The sequence below is a fragment of the Atta colombica genome, unplaced genomic scaffold (genome assembly GCF_001594045.1).
Source record: "Atta colombica isolate Treedump-2 unplaced genomic scaffold, Acol1.0 scaffold81, whole genome shotgun sequence".
Taxonomy (NCBI): domain Eukaryota; kingdom Metazoa; phylum Arthropoda; class Insecta; order Hymenoptera; family Formicidae; genus Atta; species Atta colombica.
In genome coordinates, this window is record NW_017259574.1 from 151,199 (window position 1) to 173,552 (window position 22,354).

The 22,354-nt window shown below is 34.0% G+C and overlaps 1 protein-coding gene across 1 annotated transcript in view; it reads right to left on the minus strand.

Moving 5' to 3' along the window:
* Window positions 1–2,017: 2,017 nt before the first annotated feature.
* LOC108692724 overlaps window positions 2,018–22,354 on the minus strand; it is a 79,887-nt gene continuing 59,550 nt past the window's right edge. Inside the window, exons 2-8 of the mRNA XM_018201116.1 lie at window positions 12,023–12,436; window positions 10,545–10,739; window positions 7,543–10,268; window positions 7,333–7,421; window positions 6,988–7,063; window positions 6,661–6,916; window positions 2,018–6,530 (exon numbers count right to left, since the gene is read on the minus strand). Of these exons, the coding sequence (XP_018056605.1) occupies window positions 2,301–6,530; window positions 6,661–6,916; window positions 6,988–7,063; window positions 7,333–7,421; window positions 7,543–10,268; window positions 10,545–10,739; window positions 12,023–12,436 (7,986 nt within the window). The 3' untranslated portion in view covers window positions 2,018–2,300. The remainder of the gene's footprint in view (window positions 6,531–6,660; window positions 6,917–6,987; window positions 7,064–7,332; window positions 7,422–7,542; window positions 10,269–10,544; window positions 10,740–12,022; window positions 12,437–22,354) is intronic.

Consider the following 22,354-nt stretch of genomic DNA (forward strand, 5'->3'; position numbering starts at 1 on the left):
ATCGAAATAATCGATTAGAATCATCGCTATATATCATGGTGAAAGAAGACAAGTGAGACAACGCGCATAACGGCAATTCGTAACAATCAGTTAGTCAATCAAATTTGGGTCATAAATTTTGATTTTATCGCATATTGACCGCAGCACAAACTCTTACATAATGCATAAGGGAATCAACATATCGAAATTTTTCTTTTCCAAGAAATGGGAGGAAAGAAAAGATTCTGATTAGTTGATTCGCTTATGCATTATGCATTATGCAAAAATCTGTGCTGTGGCCTTAAGCGAGGAGCACAGATAAAAAATTCAATCAATCAGAGTTCTTTATTTCATGGAAAGGAAGGAAACGGAAGACTTTAATTAGTTTATTTTCTTATGCATTACGTGTTATGCGTTATGCAAGAGTCTGTGCTCCCCGCTGTATCCCTCAAATTGTCTCACCTATCTTCTTCCATCATGGCTACATATTATAAATTACGTTTACATGACTGGATTTACATCAAAGTTATAACGATATTATGAAACTGGCTAGTCATAGCTATTCTCTGAAGAATAGAACTGTGATTGGCCAGTTTTATAACATCGATGTTATAACTTCAGTGTGAAGGTACCATTTCATGGGATGCTGAAAAGCAAATGTGTTACGTGACCATCTTCTACGATACTGCGTCAAAGTGACAAGCAAAATAGACAGGGATCATACAAGTCGGAAATACAGAGATAAATACAAAAAAGAAGAACACGACAAAATGATTAACTTTAGATTTAAACAAGATGAAAGCTAAAGAGAAGGTAAGTATTTATTTATAAATAAGTTTATCATATTAATTGTTTATTCTAAAATTATTCAATTTTTTTTATTCTTTTTCATTCTAAAATAAAAAGTTAGATTAAATCTGCAGAATATAAATAAATACCCAAATAGCAATGTGTCTGTCTTGTTGCTGGCATGCTGCTTGCTATGTGTTACTACCAGAATTATAGCAACTGAGTATTCATTTGTGGGCAATTTTCACGATAAGATAACATTGAGCAACTTACCAGCAATTTGCCGACAACTTTAAAATTGTCATAAAAATTTTTATTGCCATAATGTTACCACAATAATATGCAGCATCATACAATGCTGTCATATTGTCAAAAACAAAAGATAACATTGCAGCTATCTTGCTATTAAACTGCTGGCAGTACATATGCATGTATCGTTGTCTGCATGTTGTTACAATGTGGGTATATTTGAAATCGTTGAAGACAAATTTACGGCAAATTATCAGCATCATAAGCAATCACAGATTTGCACGATTTTGCTGAGACGCTATCTGGATATATATCTATTAATTTGGATGAAAGTATCGAAATAAATAAAGATATAAATAAAAATTATATATTTGTAAAATCTAATTTCAATAGTTATTTGACACTAATATCCATTTTATCAAAAAAAATTTTAAAAACAAACGCGTTTATATTAAATTAGAAATTATACTATGCAATATTATATATTTTTTTATCAATATAATAATTTTCGTAATTTTCGAAAATATTAATTTTAAATATTTAGTACAAATTTTACACAATATTGAAAATTAATTTTAAATATCATTTTCATATCTTTTTTATCAAATTCCGTAATAATGTCAAGTATCCAAATTAGTTCATAAGTGTATATTTTCTATATTTTTATTCTATCATTGCAAAATAAGACTAAAGACTAGACTGCTGCTGACACTGACTTGACTCTTAAAATTGAACACTAACTCTTTAATCCTTTTTATGCACTTTTCAGCGACAACTTCGATTACGTGACTCACTTTGACGCTGAAAATGAGCGTCGAGCGTCAGCATGAAAAGGCATCTTAATCGAGCTATGTAAACGTAGTCATAGATTTTCGACTGATTCTTTTTCTTATTTCAAACTCGAAATTATTCTATATTATCATGTATATATACAGCAGATAAAATGGACAAGAATAATCTTGAAACTTTCCATTGATATTTCACATAATTCTATCGTTATTGAAGAAGTTGGCATCGCATACAAGATTATGGTATATTATTATAACTATTTTATATTCTGGATAAAAAAAGTAAAAGAACTTGTACACGCCACGTAACGAGACAAAGAAGAAAAAGATTAAAATTATTTATTTGTGTGCATATCACATATGACGAATGTGCGAGCAAACTTATTATTATAGCAAGCGAATATGCACAATGACTAGTCAGGAAAAAGAGACGATTATTACAGAACTTATTTATGTTTTGTTTACGGGGGGGAGAGGGAGAGGTACGTCTTTCTATTATACTGTCGTTATCCGAGTGGATTCTGTGGCTATTTCTGTATAGCAATCTATCGTTTCTAATTTACCCTGCTCCTCGTTCGATTTAGTTTTGGCCGCTTGCGATGGAATGTCTGAGTTTGGATTGTAGTTGAAAGGCGATACGATTGCTGAAGCTGGCATCCGCATGTCGCTACTGCTGTCCTCTGCTGTTGTCATTGAGTCCACTCGAATAAAGGAACCAAGTCTGGATATTCTTTTGGTGAGATCCGCTTCTGCTGCGAGGTCAGCACTCGGTTGCTTCTTCATTAGAATATCACTCAACTGTGTGATTTCCCGTTTGTACGTTTCTTGTACAGAAGATTTCACTGGTATCTTGCAAGGCGCTTCATAGGCATTTATATCTGTAAAATCGCGAGAATTCCTGTACTTGAGACCGTCACATTCTATCTGCGTGCCTAAAACTGGTTGTTGGTTGGATTTGGATTTGTAGGATATCTCGCTGTTACTGCCATCCTCCTGGGAAATTCCCTCGAACGTGGAACTGCGGAATAGTCTGTATGCTGGTGGATTATTAAACGTGCCAGCGGTTGCGACGTTTACCTCGGTGGCGCTATTAGTGGGCCTTATCCATTGCCTAGTGTCCGGTTTCTCGAAACGCTGCTTATTCTTGTTCTCCTCGACCTTCTTCCAAAGATTTGCAATCTTACTCGTTGCCTCCTTCGCCAACTTACGATTTTGTACGCTCATAGGTGAATTAGAAATTATACTGGAATTACTATTAGATCGTTGTGTCAGTGGATTGATCTTTCGCACAGTTTTGTCATTCTGTAACACATTACCGTTAACAATTTTTGTTGATATACCTATTTTTCCAGATGATATTTTTTTCGATACCATTAACAATCCTTTAGATGATTGTATCTTTTTGGAACTGTTAACCATAATTTTTGGTTGATACTCTTGTTGCGTTTTCATGGAAACGGATTTGGATTTTCCCGTTGCCGAATATATCCTTGATGAAACATCTCTAATTGGTTTGGCGATCTTCGTCTTTATTGGGGAAGATGACGCGGAATGCACTGTCGGTGCATTGTCTACCTCTGGCTCGTCCTTTGTAAAAGTTCCTTGACGTTCTAATAGCTTAATTGGGACTTCTGACGATTTGCTATCGTTTTGATAGTTCGATGAGCAAGCCGGAGGTGTACTATGACGCTTAGTGGGTTTAGTGGAAATTAACATGGATCCCCTTTGAGGTATGGAGGCCCTTTTGGAAACAGTCGCTAAATTTCGTGTCTTCTCTACGTCCGCAGAAAGCGAAGTTCTCTTCGTATTAGATTTCGGAGAGTCCTTCATAGCAACTATTGTACTATTATTATTCTTTCGCAAAATAATAGCTCTAGTAGCTCTAACAATAGGTGAAGTATTGCTGCGGCCTATTGGTATCCCGCTGACAGGGTTTACTTGCTTCAATGGCGAGGATTGTGGGGTCGGCTTTCGTGTTATTGGGTTGGAATATAGTGCCTTTCTTCGCCCTCGAATAGCTTTTGGACTTTCTGGCTCAGATTTATCTGTCCCAGTGGAATCCATACTCGGATCTCGATCTAACGTTGACGGCTTGATTATTCGTGCCTTTTTTGGTTCTTGTCCTTTATCAACACAATTGAATTCCTCATCACTGCCTGAATCAACTGGGTTTGTTAAGCTCAGATTCTCATAAGCGATTTCTATATGCTCGTTTTGCAATTCCTCATTATCAATATTCGCCATGGGAATTTGGGTATCGTTATCGTATTGTGTACTTATTAATTTTTTTGAAAGTCCATTTACGAAACGTATTCTTAGATTATGATTTGACTCGGAATCATTCAATGCCAAAGTAGTCTCGCAACGCAAAGTATTTGCGGTTGAATCATTAGTTTTATTTGATTCATTTAGAGTGTTTAGCATGGTGGCATTCTGTTCTAGCATGCTTTGAATTTCCTCCTGTACGTATTCTTGCGCACTTGCTTGCCCCTCTTCCATTATATTAATGATCGAAGCTTGATGTTCAGAATTGCATTCGATCTCTTTGAAGACGGTTTCTGAATTGTTCAACGTTCTTGTACGATATCTCTCCTTGTTTTCTTGCGAATCCCCGTGTTTCCTTCTCATTGCTTTACACACGGGCAATTTCGTAAGCATAGGAATTGAAGACTTGACGGGGAATATAACTTCCTGTTTCTCAACAGCGTTGAGCTCTTCAATGGTCTTATTAGTTTGAACTACGTTCAGATCCGGAAAAGGATTCTCTAGTACTTGTGTCTGGAATCTCGCTCTATTCTCTGCCCTGCGTTGTTTTGGCGTTAGTTTCGAGAAAGGAGAACATTTTCTATTTGGAATTCTATTATCCGCATCGTTGACAATATCGTCTTGTTTTCGTCGTTCTTCCTCTTTTTTCTTGATGATTTCTGCAGCAATGGTATATGTCTTGTATCTCTCTTTCGCTAAGTTTCGTTTTTGTTTCGGAGTTAAATAGCTTTTCGAATGTGATCGTTTCTTCGGCGTCGATTCAGCGGAACTGCTGACGCAATTTTCGGATGAGATTGGCGTGACTGCCTCGTCAGTATCGTTCTCTGCTTCATCAATCACCTCCGCTACGATCGAGTGCACTACTTCATCAGTGTGCAACTCCATATCTATACACAAAGTGTCGCTGCACATGATGTCGGTAGTTGCTTCCATCGTGGATTCGTCCATTTCAGTCACCTCATTGAATAAGGACGGTGGATTGATATTCTCCAAATATTCACTCAGGCTGTTATTCGTACTGTTTTGCATACCCTCGACATAACGCATGCATGTCATGGACAGCACGTTGGCAACTGGTTTCAGCATTTCGAACACTACTGGATCGCTGCCAGTCAAATTATGCGAGTCTTGTTCTTTCGAATCCGCGATCTCCGATGTAATGCTAGCCACGCTTAACATGCTATTCTCCATATCACCTACATCCGGTAGTTCGTCCATCATGGATGGTGGTTTGACATTCTCCAAATGTGAGCTGGTGCATTCGTTCAGCAGATTTTCCAAGCTAGTCGTGTGGCTCTGACCTTGACCCAATGCTCGCTTAGCTACCACGCCAATTGGCAAGGATTTCTTTCGTACGTTACGAGAATCATTGAAATTTCTCACTGGCGCCGGTGGCAGCGACGTAGAATAACACCTATCTCGGTTGATCAACGTCTCAATGTTATCAGCAGTACCAGCGTAACTTGCCGTCAGTGAAAATAAACTTCCCATCGAGGACGGCGGTTTGATCGCCTCGATGGATATCAGACTCGTTGTTTCGAGCTCATTCTGGTTATTTATCTCTGCGTCCACCGCTTCTGCTAATTTGATAGCCTCGCGTTGGATGATTTTTGACTCTGTCATGTTAATCTGCTCGGTATTTTCTGATATAGTAGTACGCTGATCTTCCTGTGCGTCGCTGTTGAATGAAGCAACCAACGGTGCACTCATGCTGATACTGGGAAAGGAAATGTCATTGGGCGAATCTTCATTCCATGTGTCGCACGTTAGACTCTGTTTCATTGTACCGGAATCTCGTTCACGTATCGCTTCAGTTTGTTGAACCAGTGTTGCAGTCAATCGATCTAATGAAGCAATCATAGCATCGGGATCTCTCTGTCGTCTATATGTCTCTTCTTTTGTATGTTTTTCTATGCAGTCACGATGAAGAACATCTAGGGTTCTCATGATTTCAAAGGTTGTTTCCGGTTTACCATTCATATTATCTTCAATCTCAGTTTCATCATTATTTTTTTCTTTTATAATGTCCATTTGTTTGTTGTATAGCTTTAATTGTGATTTAATATAATCTGCGTTACTTTGGTTCAATGTGATGTTACCTTCGGATTTTATACCAGATTGAATACATAGTTTTAAAAGTGCATGTTCAGACTGCTCGACAGAATCGATCGATTCGCTGCTTTCAGAATCTTTTGATTGCTTCATAAATGGTATATCTGTGAGTCGAACATTATCAATTATTGCTTCGTCTACTCTAATGGAGTTATTTTGATCTCTGCCACGTTCATCAATTATGACAAAATCATTGGAAACGTTTTTATCTAAAGATGTATTAGATGTCTGTAATATAGATATTGCCTCTTCTGAGAAATTATTGCTGAAATTATTACCATTTACTGTTTTCATGGTCGTAGTGTTATTTGATTTCTCATTATGTATATTATTCATGTTTGTCGTTATCTGTGAACAAAATACTTTTTAAAATATAATTAAAATAAGTATATATAATATATATAATATAGTATATAATTATATATAATATAGTATTATGAAAAATTAATATTAAAAAATCAGTCAGAAATATTCTTACTGTTTCCAATTGAAGATTTTTTTTAGATAGTTTTTCATTATTATCTTTCTTGTCTTCTCTATTCTTCTTTGTCAAAATGTTTTCAGCTGTGTTTTCATGAGACTCTATGTACTTTACATTAAACGGTGAACTATTGGACATTACAATTCCTTTATGCTCGACTTGATTTAAAGCAAGACTAGTTTGATATCGAGTCAGATTAGTTTCTAATCGAGGAAGTTTTTCGAGATTATTTCCTATAAAGGAATGTCTATGCCTATAAAATAAGATAATTTCGTGAAAATTGTAAAATAACAAATTATGTAAGTGTCACAGTAATCATTTTACCGATTATTTTGCATTCCAATATTAATACAAGCAGCTAGTAAATCCTCATCATCCTCGTCTCCGTCGCTAACTTGATCTATATATATCCAGAAAAATTTTGTGTTTACTGAATTAGTCTATTTTTCCACAATTTTCGCGGAATTATATGTATTACTTACATCCAGAATCGTTATTGGAAATCTTTAAACTAATATTGTCAGCTAAGAGTTCAATGTCATTCAATGGTAAATTTTTATTTATTTTATTTGGTTTGGAGTCTACAAATTTATATTATTTGTGAGGAAATTTATTAAGTCTGTTTAAGTTATACGAAATATTTAGGCTAAGTAAAATGTTTTAAATTACCAAGACTATTAATCCTAGAGCTGGATTCCCCATTATGATCGTCATATTCAGAATTTCCTAATATCATTGAAATTGGCGTCGTTCTTACACTGCGTAAATATCACGCAAATAATTATTAAAAAACACACACATATTCTAATATAATAATTCATTATTTAAAGCTTGAATTCTACATAAATATGAAGTATCATGGTTAGAAAGCATAATTACCTTGATTGACTTTGCACAATTGCATCTTCTCGATTTTTTTGCTTGCCTTGATCTTCAAGATATGGTAACAAACGATTTGCACTTTCATCGTCCGTAAGATGTGTTACATCTCGTAAATTCAACTCCATTTTCGATTTGGCGAAATTGTTCAAATTTTTTGGTACGTTCGTCAAGGACGGCGCTTTGCATTCACTATGATCTTCTACATGTCTTGCCTTATATCGTTCTGGTAATTTTTTCGACAAGCTCCTTATACGACTATCATCCTGCAGATCAGAAGCGGAAGTGGCTCTGGACGAGTTCAAGGATGCACGCGGCGTTCCCTCCGTGTAGTAAGTTTTGATTGTATCTTCGTGCTGAAGTTCTTGATCATTGCCTGAGAAGAAATCGGATTGCTTCTCGTCGTCTATAGTTTGCTCGCCATACCGCAAACTATAATCGGTTGGTTGATCCAAATCTGTTTCAGCATAATCACCGAATAAATTATCGTCCGGGCTTTGAATGATCATTGCGGACGATATTGTTTTTTGAACACTATTTAACGTGTCATGTTGGCGCAATAAGACTTTTCTCGTGCTTTCTTTCATAGAAGGAACATCAGACAAGTCGGAGGTTGGCTTTGAATTGTCGACAATTGCATTTGTGGTTGTTCGATAATCCAATTTAATATGAACAGTCGCTTCAACTTCCTCGGACACGCTAGATTGACTATCAGCTTTGGATAAGGATGACATTTGATCGATCAGAGATATGTTGTTCTCGATGGAAGAGTGTAACGAGATCTGAGTGGGTTCTTGATTAGGCACTGTGGCCCATGATATAGTAGAATTCGTGCATCTCAGCTTGTTTAATGTCGAACCGAAAACATCGGAAGGTTTTAATTGTTCCGGTATTGCGTTTTTATAACACAGGGTGTATTTTCTCTCGGAGGAAGTGGTTCTCGGATGAATATCGCCACATACACCGTTGTTGCAGAATCCGATAGCAGAATGCAACGATGAGGATTGTTGCTTGATCTGCGAATCGGTGGGCGATATACCATTCAGAACATGACGATTTACCCGTTCGAATATAGTGTCGGAATGGGTGCTCGTCACAGAACGCATCGAATCTCTACTCTCGCTCCTGGCTACTCCATTGCATTTGATAGTAGACGTGCTAGGCTGACTGTGCAACTGATAAGAGCGCAATCTGTGAGTATTGATCCCAAGAAAGCTATGATCAAGTTTGAATGTGAATTTTTCGTTTTTATTGGTTGGCGATGTGCTCGGCTCGATATTGTCGCACGTTTCCGCCAGATTCTGGTCGATTTCCTGCTCTAGAGCCCGCTGCCTGCGAGCGACCAGGCTTGGCAAGGTTGACAGTCCCAGTCCTCGAGCGGTAGAGTCTAAGTGGACGAGATTGTTACAACCAGGTCTAGCGCTCAATAGATTTTTTAAGGCTGCACTAGAACCCATCGAAATCATTTTGTGCTTGGAGTGAACGAGACTGCGTAACATCGGTACAGCACCCAGATCCCAAAGGAGACGTTGATCCTGAGTACATCGCGCGGACAGATTCCAGAGCGCTCCGCAGGCATTACTGACTACTGTCAAACTGGGCGATTTTAACTGTTGCAGGAGAACTTGTAGACAGCCCCTCTCTCTCACAATGGTTCGATAATCCTCTCGTACTGCCACATGGCTCGATACGTTTCTCAAAATACCACCGGCATTTTCGACTATCGCAAGCGTCTTAGACGGCGCCTTGTAGCTTAGCATATCTACAAGAAAGGCTAGAGCGCCATCCACAGCGCAGATATCCACTTTATTCGTGCTGCAGTGGGCCGACAAGTTCCACAGAGCGGATAGGATTGATTTGAGGGTGGATTCCTTGCGGCCTTCCATAGCGGCTTTCATCAGGCCTGTCACCGCACCTACTTCTCTCAGAGTCTGTTTGCTGTTACTATCGGCACGCCAGGATAGATTTCTTAAAACGCTCGCTGTCACTTGCCTCAGGTCATCGCTGGGACTTTTCAATTGCGAAACTAACGCCTTCATAAATTCCTTGAAGGAACAGAGCAGTGCCTTATTATTGCCATCGCCGAAAGTCAAGTTGGTCAATGCCATTCCTGCATATCGTCGCAATGTGATGCAATTTTGATCATCGCTTTCGCTACCATGAATCAAATGGTCCATCTCAATGAGTTCCGCGACGGCATGAAGGCCGCCCAGCTGGCACATTGCGTGGCGATGAGCTTCATCGAAAGATAGTTTCATAAGCGCAGCTATCGTCGTCGCAGGGTGTCCCCTCTCGAGGTCATCCGTGAGCTGATCCTGTTCCAAAGATATTCTCAGATTCTGACAATAGTCACGCAATTGCTCGAGGAATCGAAGCACTCGTGCTTCCCGGCGACCAGCTCTCTCGTCACTTTTGGCATGCACCACGTTGTGTAATGCCTGCATAGCTTTATTTCGAGTGTCAGGATTTTGTCCAGGTGCGTGAATCAGTTGCACTAATAGCGGTAGGCAGCCTGACTGTCTCATTACCAGGCAACTATCTATGGAAGTACTCATAGAAAGCAAAGTCGTGCTCATATCATCTCGACCATTCTTTTCGAGCATACCGAGAAGATTGTACACCACGTCCACCTTGGCATCTAGTCGACGATGACCTTGCAGCTCCGTGGAGTTGTCTTCGAGACCCGCATTCGATGATGATGAGAAACTTATTACGCTGGCCACATCCTACACATGAACATAGAATTTGGAGCAATATTTTCATTTTTCCAGATAACATGAAATCATTTTTTAAAATGCCATTTCTTAGACACCTCTTTAGAGAGACTTTCTGGAGTTCACATTATTTGGGATCATAACACACTGAATATTTTAAAATCACCATTCCTCCAAAACTACCGGATGTTCTTTTAACCATCAAAAGAATAGATGAAGGTTTTGGTATGCCGTATGGTACGAAAAATATTACAAATCGCAAATATAATTTACGCCGTTATAACTTACATTTTGTGTAGAAAGTGATGTGCTCTGCTGAGTCGGAAAGCCAATTTGCTGATTAGCCCATACGTCTCTTCTGATGGGCCATGTTCCACGATACAAAGACGGTAGTCTATGGCTAGGCAGGGAAGTGCTATTCTGTTTAGCTTCTTCCTCGCTGCTACCATCCTCATTGTAATATTTACTTCTCCTCAAGCATAACTATAATTGCAAAAGATTTTTTTCCCAATTTCTGATCTCGTATCACATGTAAGAATAGATTTTTGCGATTTTATCAATGTGATCTTTTCTTTCGTGACAGTTTTTCAAGCTCAACAAATGACATAATGCGGTCATTTTATGATGATACGATGATTTTTCTTGAAATATTTACATGTGTACACGATACAGAAAAATATTTGTTCATTAATTTTAAACGTAAAATTTGTGACTTCATTTATTGATATTTTACAATTAAATTACTTTACTCAAACGTTCATGATTCAAATAAGATGTTTTTATATTTTCGAAAAATCAATCTCGGATAACATATACAAGAAGAAACATGCTGCAACGTGCTTGAAATTTTCAACACGTTCACAAATGAAAATGAATAAAGAAACAATGTAATGCAGACGAATTTTGGAGGATGATGACTTATAAAGGGTCAAACCCAGAAAAGAGAAAAACTCAGAAACGGGGCTCAGGGAGGAAAAGGAAATGTGCGTACATGTGCGCGAAAAAGGAAAACGTAAGTGAGTGAGTGAATGAGTGAGTTAGAGAGGGAGAAAGAAAGAGGAAGGGGAGAAGAAGGGGAGAGAGAGAGGAGGAGAGAGAGAGAGAGAGAGAGAGAAGCGGACGGTGGATGACAAGTGCAAGACAGAGATGAAAGTCGAGGGCTTCCATAAAATCAATACGAGATATGTTAGTGAAGTGTATATTCGTGCGCCACGAGCCACGAGCATAAGGCAATTCGTAAAGCAGCGGTTTTCAACCTTCTTTTCACAGAGATTTTTATTAGAATTGAAAAAAAATGCATGATTTCAAAATGTAATGCATTGCAATTAGATGTAACCTTAATTTCTACATCTATATTAAAATTAGATTTGAAACAGTGATAATATTTACATGTTATTTAATTTTTTGAAATGCAGATTTTATGTAATTTCGAAGTTAATGTTATATTATTTACAGAGTCTGAATGGAATAGTTTGATAATTTAGACATAACAATTTTGTCTTGAATTAATAGTGTAAATCCAACGATGATATTAATATTGATATATAATACTACGTACATTATTCCAGGTATAAAATTCGAATTTATCATAAAATCAAGTCGCAGCACGATAAAGAATTTCATTTTGGAAGAACCCTTCATGCACTAGAGAATTTAAAAATCACTCTCTCTTACGTATGAATATAAATATATTCGGAATACTTTACATAGATGCTGTTATGCACAATAAAAGATACTCTCATAAAAAAAGATGAAAAAGACGCTACCTCGGGACTTGGCGTTATCGAGCATCGTTCGTCTTCCTCCTTAGTCTCTGGCTCCATGGCATCCTCCTTGCTAGTCTCAATGATAAGAGGACGATCCTGATAAATACACTGCAGTCTCGACGGCGCTGCGGCATCGACAGCGACGGCGCCCTTCACAGCGCATCTCTGTGAGGTGGCGGCAGCAACGACGGGGTTGAAAGACGCTGCTGCGGCGCCTGAGTCTAACCTGCGCGACAACAGGGGTGATGGCGACTGCCATCCTTTCTGTGTACTCCATACACTGGCGACGCCTTTCACTTCGATACCCGCCGCCGCTGTCGCTACCGTTGCCGCTGCCTCTATCGTCGACGATGAACCGCACGATACGCGACCCTCCGTTGTGCGCGGTCTGTCCCGGCGGGTTTTCGCGTTTTTCTGGAAAGAGAAGAGAAAAGAGAAAAGTGCATCAGCGCGGAAGCGAAAATGGTGAGCGAAAATAGTAAATATAAAGGGAAAGAGATCTTAGTTTCCTAAGATTCAAAATTTCATTAAAAAATGAATAATAAATAAATAAAAATTTAAACGAAAAATAAGAATCGAATTATAAATTAAGAAAAGAAACGATTATATTACATATTCGAATTCTGATCGTATATGTATAATTCGAAAAAATTGATTCTATATTCTTTTGGTAAAATAGTAATACGTTAACATTACATGTTTCAGCTGCAAGATCGAGCCTCAGATGTTCAATAATTATGACGTAGAAAAATAGATTGCAGTGAAAACAATAAACGTTGATTCGTGATGGGGAGAGAATGTTCAGTAAGCCATGAGTAATTTCCAGAGCGAACATAAGAGATTTGTTTTTTATTGCTGCACTCTCTGAACTGGTGCACACAATCCAATAAGTTGAAGTGAGACAAATATGCGTTTGTTTCACTTCAACTTATTGCACTGTGTACATCAGTTTCGAGAGTGCAGCAATAAAAAACAGATCTAATTGTTCACAGTTGATCGATTGTGTGGAGAATTGACTATGTGGAGATTCGATATGATCAGTACATCGGTTTCGAGAGTGCAGCAATAAAAAACAGATCTAATAGTTTACAGTTGATCGATTGTGTGGAGAATTGACTGTGTGGAGATTCGATATGATCTGATAAATTTTTTTACATAAAGTTTACTTTGAAGAAATTGTTAATCTATATAATCTATTTCAATTCACAAAATTACGTGGTCGCAATAACAGACAGTATATAACTTTTTCATTTTGATGAATAAGTGAACCATTTCGATAAAATCATCACCTTAAACTCGCATTTTAATGAGCTAAATTTATTCGAGCGTGTAAAAGGATTAAAAGAGAATACAATTTTTACTTTTTTAGGAGCAGGGATTAATTTATTTATACATTTTATATATTTTTCTTCATGAAAACTGAAAATTATAATAATGACGCTATATTCAAGAAAAAATTGATATATTGAAACAAAATTAATAAAATTCTTTAATTCATATTGTTACAAAATCACTGTCAGTTACGTTCAATGATTTAAAAACTATTCAGAGTTGTTGATTTATGTTTAAATTAGTTTTAATTAAAAACATCCCATATAGCACAGAAACTTGTAGTTACATTGCAGAAATGTTGCAATATATTGCAGCTTGCGCTGTAACATTATAAGTATTAGGAATTGTACTATAATACATATTACGGCGAAATTTTTAAAATATTGCAGCATTGTTACAAAGACATAAAAAAATATTTTAGCTTTTGAGTAATGAACTTAGCTTATTGGTTACCGCGTCGCATTTTGCTGCGCAGCAAATATTTCCATGTCCAATGCGGGAGCCATTAGGAATTATAATGTTCGTTAAAATATTTGTTTGAAATCTTGTCGCCGCCGTGCAATAAGATTTTTCAAACTTTATAATCAGCTTTCATAATTTTTTGGAAATTTGAATTTAAAAAATTCTTTGAGTATTGCAAAGAAAATAAAATAAAATGCGTGGAGTTTTTTATTATTTCCATTTCACTATGCAATAAGAGCAGGATTGTAGTTGTGTATACATACTTATTAAACGTAAGTATAGTATAAAATTAGCATAAATATATAGTATATACGTACATCAGCTAAATTGTTCTTACGGTAATGTCATTTATGTGTATAATAAATGTTTTTACTACATGTGAGCAATGTGAAACATATTTTATATGTCAAGAAATAGTTGATAAAAGACATAAAATTTTATGTATGTATATAATGCAAATAAAGATAGTATAATGTAATTATAATTCTACTTAAATAAATGTTTTTTAATGCGTTTATAATTTGCGAAAATTATCCCTTTAATATCGTATTAAATAGGATTTAATAACCAGGTATGTTACACTTTTTAAATACGTTATTTGAAGAAATAGTAAACGTATTTTCTGTCTCATACATTGAGCGCAATTAATTTAAGATTTATTGGAAATGCATTTTACTTATAAAATGAAAAACATTTAAGAAATATTTGGAGAATATGATTGAAATCCGAATATGATCAAATTAAATAATCATACCTGAATTTTAATCCTATTCCGTAAATGTTTTTTAAATGTTTTTCATTCCATAAACAAAATAAGTTTTTAACAAATCTTAAATTAATTGTGCCCAATGTATCAGATAGAAAATATATTTATCAAACATCGCCGCGATGAAAGCGTATAAATCTAATATAATATATGTTCAATCTTTTATTAACATATTAGGTATGGGAAAAAATAGCGTTTTTTTAATGCCATCTAACGGGAAAAACGCCACGAACTTTTTCCCACACCTAATATTTAAAAAGTGTAACATATTTATTAAATCCTTAATACATTTATGTTATTTAAAGGGATACTTTTCATAAATTATAAATTAAAAAAACATTTACTTGAGCGTAACATTATACTATTTTTATTTGCATTGTGAAAGTACATAAACTTTTGCTGTTCCATGATCTATTTTTCAATGTATAAAATATGTTTCGTATTGTGTACGTAGTAAAATATTGTGTACATAATAAAATCTACTATTATAATACAGGGTGTCCCGAATTTAAATGTCTAAATTTTGGGAGCGTGTAGAGGATCGATAAACTAAGAAAATTGCCAAAAGTATATCCATAAATTAAATGAAATTATAATTTAGTAATCACTAAAATGAATATGAATAAATACCTTAAATCTTAAATTAACAAATCCAAAATTTCTTAAGTAAAGAAATAAAAGATGTTTCAGACAATCAGTTGAAAATAAAGACAAAAAGAAATAAAACGATGTAATGTCTCTTCGGTGTTATGAAACATAATGAAATCACAAATTGAACATTCAAGGAAAGAAGGAAAAGATTGGTGAAAAGTAGTGAGAGGTGAAAAGTAAGAGGGGATAGAAGTATAGAAGAAGTCATAGAAGGAATGATAAAGAAAAAGAGGAATTAAGAAGAGGAGAGAGGATAATCTATAGATAAGATTCAGACAATGATTCTATGTCGTTTTGTTTATTTAAGCCCTGCTTTTGTCTTTTTATATATGTGAACTATTTCAGAAATCAATCTCTTATTGTAGGAAGATTCACTATCTAAAATCTTCATTCCATCTGAAATTGGAGTTGACATTAATACGGTAATCGGATGTGACAGATGGAGAATCCGTTTTTTTGTTGATATCTGAAATATGTTCACATATTTTCGTACTATTTTTTTTTATTTGGCCGATATAGCTAGCTTTGCAATCATCACATAAGATTTTATAGACCACATTTTGATTAGAAAATAATTTTAGCTTGTCCTTTTCTTTCTTTAAGAAACTTTTTAGAGTATTGATAATGGAAAATGTTAATTTACAATGAAACATGTTGGATATAGGTGAGAAAGAAGACTTTCGAAGATAGATTTAACATAAGGAATTGTGAAAAATTTTTCTTTGATTTGTGGGATATAGTTTATTATATCTGTTTATTATGTATGTGAAATTTTAATCGTTTTTCTATAATGGAAAAAATAAAGGAGAGAAGATAGCCATTATTAAGAAAAATATGAATTCTTCTATTAGATTATTATGTTGAAACCGAGGATGTGATAATAGAAATATTTTATCAAAATTAATAATTATGCCTCTTTTGTGACAAAAAGGGTGATTGGAAAAAAATTAACTTTCCAGAAAAATGTTGTTTTGTGATATATTGAAAATAATTCTCTGACTATCAATAATTAAAGTCATGTCAAGAAAATTCAATCTATCATCGATGCTAACCTCCATAGTGAATTGTAACCGTGTATGTAAAGAATTAAAAATATTAAGTGTGTCATCAATATTATTAGAATATCTCTTACTTTCACCTCCCACTATTTTCCAACAATCTTTTTCTTCCTTCCTTGAATGTTCAATTTGTGATTTCATTACATCAAGTCTCATAACACCAAGGAGACATGACATCATTTTATTCCTTTTCGCATTGTCTCTATTTTCAACTGACTGTCTGTTCCTGAAATACCTTTTATTTTTTGACTTAAGAAATTTTGGGTTTGTTACATTTAAGATATTTATTCATATTAAATTTAGTGATTACTAAATTATAATTTCATTTAATATATGATATACTTTTGGCAATTTTAACTTTTATTGATTTTGCTTTGTATTATCTCAATATATTAGATTGTCTGTACACTATTCTTAACAATTTTTCCTTGTTGGTTTTTTTATTGTAACAATAATCTTACGCTGACATAATTCAGTTATATTATATTCTACAGGATCGGATTCATTTCATGCGTTCTCTGTTTTTACCTCAAATCTAAGGATATTTAAGCTTCCTAGCAAACGAGAATGAATTGAAACGAATTAAAATGGATTCAGATTTTCAGAAATATTGATTCACGAATGTTAAAATGAATGCTTTTCAATTCTGAAAATTATGCATTTTTATTCATTCGTAGGAATTGCATGGAGCATATCCTTTTCAATCTAAAAATAATATTAGCTTTTTCTGCCTACACAAACACAATTGTGAATACTGTTCAATTCAAAATAGGAAATGCAATTTTTCAGTTCAATTATATCTAATTGAATCTAATTGAATCTAATTAAATCCAAAAAAAGTATTCGCTATTTAAAATACACATTCGGATAGAAAAAAATTTCAATCCATTTTAATCCATTCTCATTTGTTGAGTTATTATTTTACTATAATTGACAATATAAGCATTTCAATGATTGCAAGTAGCTATTATTATGCATATGTTTCTTTTTTCATATGTTTCAATTATAATTGTGAACATTATAATATTCGTTTTCCAGCATCTATTTTAGAGAGCAAAATAGAAAATTTATTATATTTTGTTTTTATCGATTGTAATAAATATGTATGTTTAACATTGAACATAATCCGAGTGTGATCGAAATGTTTGTTTACTGGCATATTAGATTAAATTTTTACTTAACGATATATTTGATTCTTTTATTTTCAACTTTCACTTTTATGTTCAACTTCTATATTTCGACAGTTTATTTTATTTTACATAATATTTTTTGGCTCAGTCCCTTTTTTCATTTTTTTTTTAAATTATGAGACTTATTATTAATAGATAATTTAAAATGAATCTTTTTCAATCTTGAATACATTTTTATTCATTTCTAGAAATTGCATGAAACAAATATTTATTCCTTTTCAATCTTGAATGCATTTTTATTGACTACATTTACACGATACCCTTAATCGGGTTTAATAACATCCGTACTTATGAAATTGGTCAATCATAACTCCTCGAAAAAATGGAATGACTGTAATTGGTCAGTTTTATAATTACGAATGTTATTAAACCCGATTAAGGGTGCCGTGTAAAAGTAGTCATTATAAGGAATGGCATGGAGTACATTTCTATGCTTTTTAATCTAAAAGTAATATTATAATATTTTGTGTGCATTGTGAATACTATTCAATTCAAAATTATGAATAGAAAATGCATTTTTAATTCAATTGACTAAAAAAAGTTTTTATTTAAAAATGATGATAAATAATTATTGGGAGTACAAATTAGTTCGATCCCTAAAGATGGCTCCAGCTATTGTGAATGGTTCATAGCGAGAGCTGATTTTAGCGGTTTCAGAGAGGTTAAACATTTGCTAATAATATTCAGTTTATTGCTTTGAATTTCACATAAAAACCTTGATTTTTACTATGTTTGAAATGTTGAATTTTGTGTTAACCAAGCAACATTTGCGGGAGGTTTTGATTTTCTGCTTTAATTGGAAGAAAAACGGCTGAAGCCCATCGAATGCTTGTCGAAGTTTATGGTGACACCGCTCTAACTCATGTAGGGAATGGTTTCGACGTTTCAAGGATGGAGATTTCAACGTTGAAGATAAGCCTCGCTCTGGACAGTCAAAAAAATTCGAAGACAAAGAATTAGAGGCATTACTCGAAGAAGATCAGAGTCAAACGCAAGAGGAGCTTGCAGAATCATTGGGGGTAATTCAACAAGCCGTTTCTATATGATTGAGAGCCATGGGAATGATTCAAAAACAAGGAAATTGGGTGCCTTATGAATTGAAACCGAGACATTGAAAGGCGATTTTTCACTTGCAAACAGCTGATTCAAAGACAACAGAAAAAAGGTGTTTTACATCGGATTATGACTGGAGATGAGAAGTGGATATTCTACGACAAGATTCCAAGAAGAAAAAATACTACGCTAAGCCCGGTCAATCATTGCCATCGACTTCAACATCAACACCACGGCCGAATATTGGTGGGACCAAAAGGGTCTTGTTTACTATGAGCTGCTGAAACCTGGCGATTCCATTACGGGCGATCGGTATCGGCTACACTTGATTCATTTGAGCCATGCATTACGAGAAAAACGGCCGGAATACGAGCAAAGACATGATAAAGTTATTCTTCTTCATGACGCTCGGCCTCATGTCGTAAAAAAATATTTGGAAATGCTCATAGGATGTTTTACCGCACCCGCCGTATTCTCCGGACATTGCTCCTTCTGATTACTGGTTGTTCCGAAGGATGCAGCACGATTTGACAAATCACCGATTCAATTCTTTCGCAGAAATCGAAAATTGGCTCCAAAATTGGATCGCCTCCAAAGACGAATCATTTTTTCGAGATGGAATTCGAAAATTGCCTGAGAGATGGGAAAAAGTAGTAGGCAGCGATGGATAATACTTTAATTGATCTGTTCATTCATTTTGTTTTGAAATAAATGCATTTTTGAATACAAAAAAACGGACCGAACTAATTTGTACTCCCAATATAAATGCTCCTTAATTTATTCTAATTATGAGTAGTTTTTCGTTTTAATCCAACTAAGTTCAAAAGTAACAAAAAACTTATAACATAAAAAATAATTCAGTTATGTTCTTTATTTCTCTTTGATTAGAAATAAAACGAATGATCGATGTGAACAGATTAGCAAATCAAACCGAACACATTCCGAATAGTACTCTGATTGCGGCACAAAATCAACCAAACGAAATTAGATTCTTACTCAATGTCGTCTCATAGTAATGTAAATTATTTATATTTCATTATATCTGTTAAATGATAATATTTTTTATTGTAACCATGTAATTTCGAGCGCTGGATTAGCTGCTGATTATAATTGGATTACACAATAAATAACATACTTATCAATTGAAGAAGTAATGTAACAGGTAACGCACAAGATTCACAATCTGGAGATCGATCCTAGATTCGAATCCTACTAAGGTCCCAGCAAACGAAAATGGATTAAAATTTTTTAATGCATACTTTAAATCCATGAAAATGGATTGAATAGATTAAAATAGATTGGATCCGAGCTGATACTAGTTTAATATTCAAAAAAAAGCATATTTAAGGATTACAAATTTTATTCATAAGACATTTATAATAATTATACTTGAAATTAATTACTTCAAATTGGTATTAAAAAAAACGCATCTTAGTCTTACCTGCTACATCATTTCTTTAATTGATAAAAGTGTTATTCATTCTCTACTTCAATTACGACCAGCTAAACTAATAACAAAGTTATATAGATATAATAAAAATATCATTATTTAAGAGATATAATAAAATATAAACAATTTACATTTCTATTAGACAACATTGGGTAAGCGTCGGATAATCTCGCTTGGCCGATATATCGCGCGCCATGATTAGCTTAATATTCGGTGTTCGACTTGGTTTGCAAGTATTCACATTGAATGCATTTTATATTCAGAATATTGAATTAAGCAATATTGACGTTGCACAGAAATTGCTGATATTATTAACTGAATTAAAAAACTGTACTTCCTATTCACAATTCTGAATTGAATAGTAGTTCATAAAGTACAGAAAATGCTAATATTATTTTTAGATTGAAAAGCATAGAGATATGCTCTAAGCCAGTGCTCGTAAAGATTTGCACATTTCGAGCCGATTCCGGCGCGCTATCCCCACTATCGCTCGAAGCTCGGCGGCCGATTATTGAATAATTTCCGGTAGGCAAGAATTATTATGACAAAATGTTTTAGTGTTTGCTTTTTTTAAGAACATAAAAATTATTTTGCAAGAAAAATATTCTTTAATAACGTAAAATACGATCTCCACACACGTTTAAGCTACAGAGACGCTCCTGAGCTAAAGCATCAAGCCATGAGCGCCCGGCCGCCGAGCTTCAAGCGGTAGTGGGGGTAGCGCGCCGAAATGTGCAAATCTTTGCAAGCACTGCTCTATGCAATTCCTATAAATGAATAAAAATGCATTCAGGATTGAAAAGGCATAGACATTTGCTTTATGTAATTCCTATAAATGAATAAAAATGCATTCAAGATTGAAAAGGATTCATTTTAACATTCATGAATTTGTATTTCTGAAAATTTGAATTCATTTCAATCCATTTTCATGAATTTAAAGTACGTTCAAAAAATTTAAGTATATACAAATTAAGTTCAAAAAATTTCATAATACAAATTATTATAAATTCAAAAAATTTTAATCCATTTTAATTTATTCTCATTTACTAGGTATTCATTAAAAATATATTTCTCATTTTCTTAAATTTGAATTCAAGAAATGAATAAACTATTACGTATTGCTTCATCAATATGTATTTTATAGCTGCATAACATCAGCTCAGTTCGAATTTAAAAACCGAATAAATTATTGCTTTATTAATATTTTATATGATTGTATAATTCGTGATTACACAAGGGAAAATTGGAAATTTTCGTTGTCGGTTATATCCCATACACAGATCACAAAATGATTGCAGATATATCTCATTGCAATGTTGTAACATTGAAAATAGATTGCGCAATGTATTTGCAACATTGTTGTAATGTCATGGCATCATAAAAATGTCCACTTTCAGTGTTGCACTAATATCGTAGTAATGTTGCAGCGCAATGTATTTGCAACTATTATTAAAATAAATAAATATAATTCTTTTATTATTGTTGAATACAATTTAAAATACAATTTGCGATATAAATAAAATGAATATAGAAGAAGAACTAATCAATATATATTTTACAATATAAAAGTTTAAATTATATAAATATAAAGCTCCACAAATAAATTCAATAATGATAATGTAAGGAAATGCCTATGTGAGTTAACATAAGATATTCGTGTGTAATAATACATATATGAAAAATTTAACCTTTAGAGGGCCGAACTAATCACTTAAGCCAATGGAATACTTGTCGACTCCTGGTAACATAAACATTCAATATACATGAATTTTACATTAAAAAATTCAAAATTTTAAGGTAAAAATGCCAGCCTTCTAAAGGTTAAATACAGACGTTTCGTGTAATACGCATGTGTAAAACAGGATTATTATGCCAATATCTATTTACAAAAAATATGTTCAATTTAAAGTTTCACAATCAGAAATTCAAAACGCAAACGAATAAAAGTCTTGAACAGTCTAACAACTGAATTACTTAATTTTAAAATTTCAGATATATACTATCAATATATAGACGATTGAAATTTAACATAAATCATCTCATGAAAAATATAATTAGGAAATTACCTTTCAACATATATAATGATTTCTTTTGTTCACAACATTTTTTACTAAATAGATTACATATTGCGAAGAGGAAATGTACATGCTAAACAAGTTAAATATTATTGCACAGTTCACAGTTGAAGAACAAAAATAAATCTAAGTAAAGAGAGTAAAGACATATAGACTCTTATACCCTTTACTTAGATTTATTTTTATTTGATAACAAGAGTCTTTATATAATTTTATATAATTTCTTTATATAATTTCATGAAGAACAACCACATAATAATAATAATGCAATTTCTATTAATAATAATAATAATAA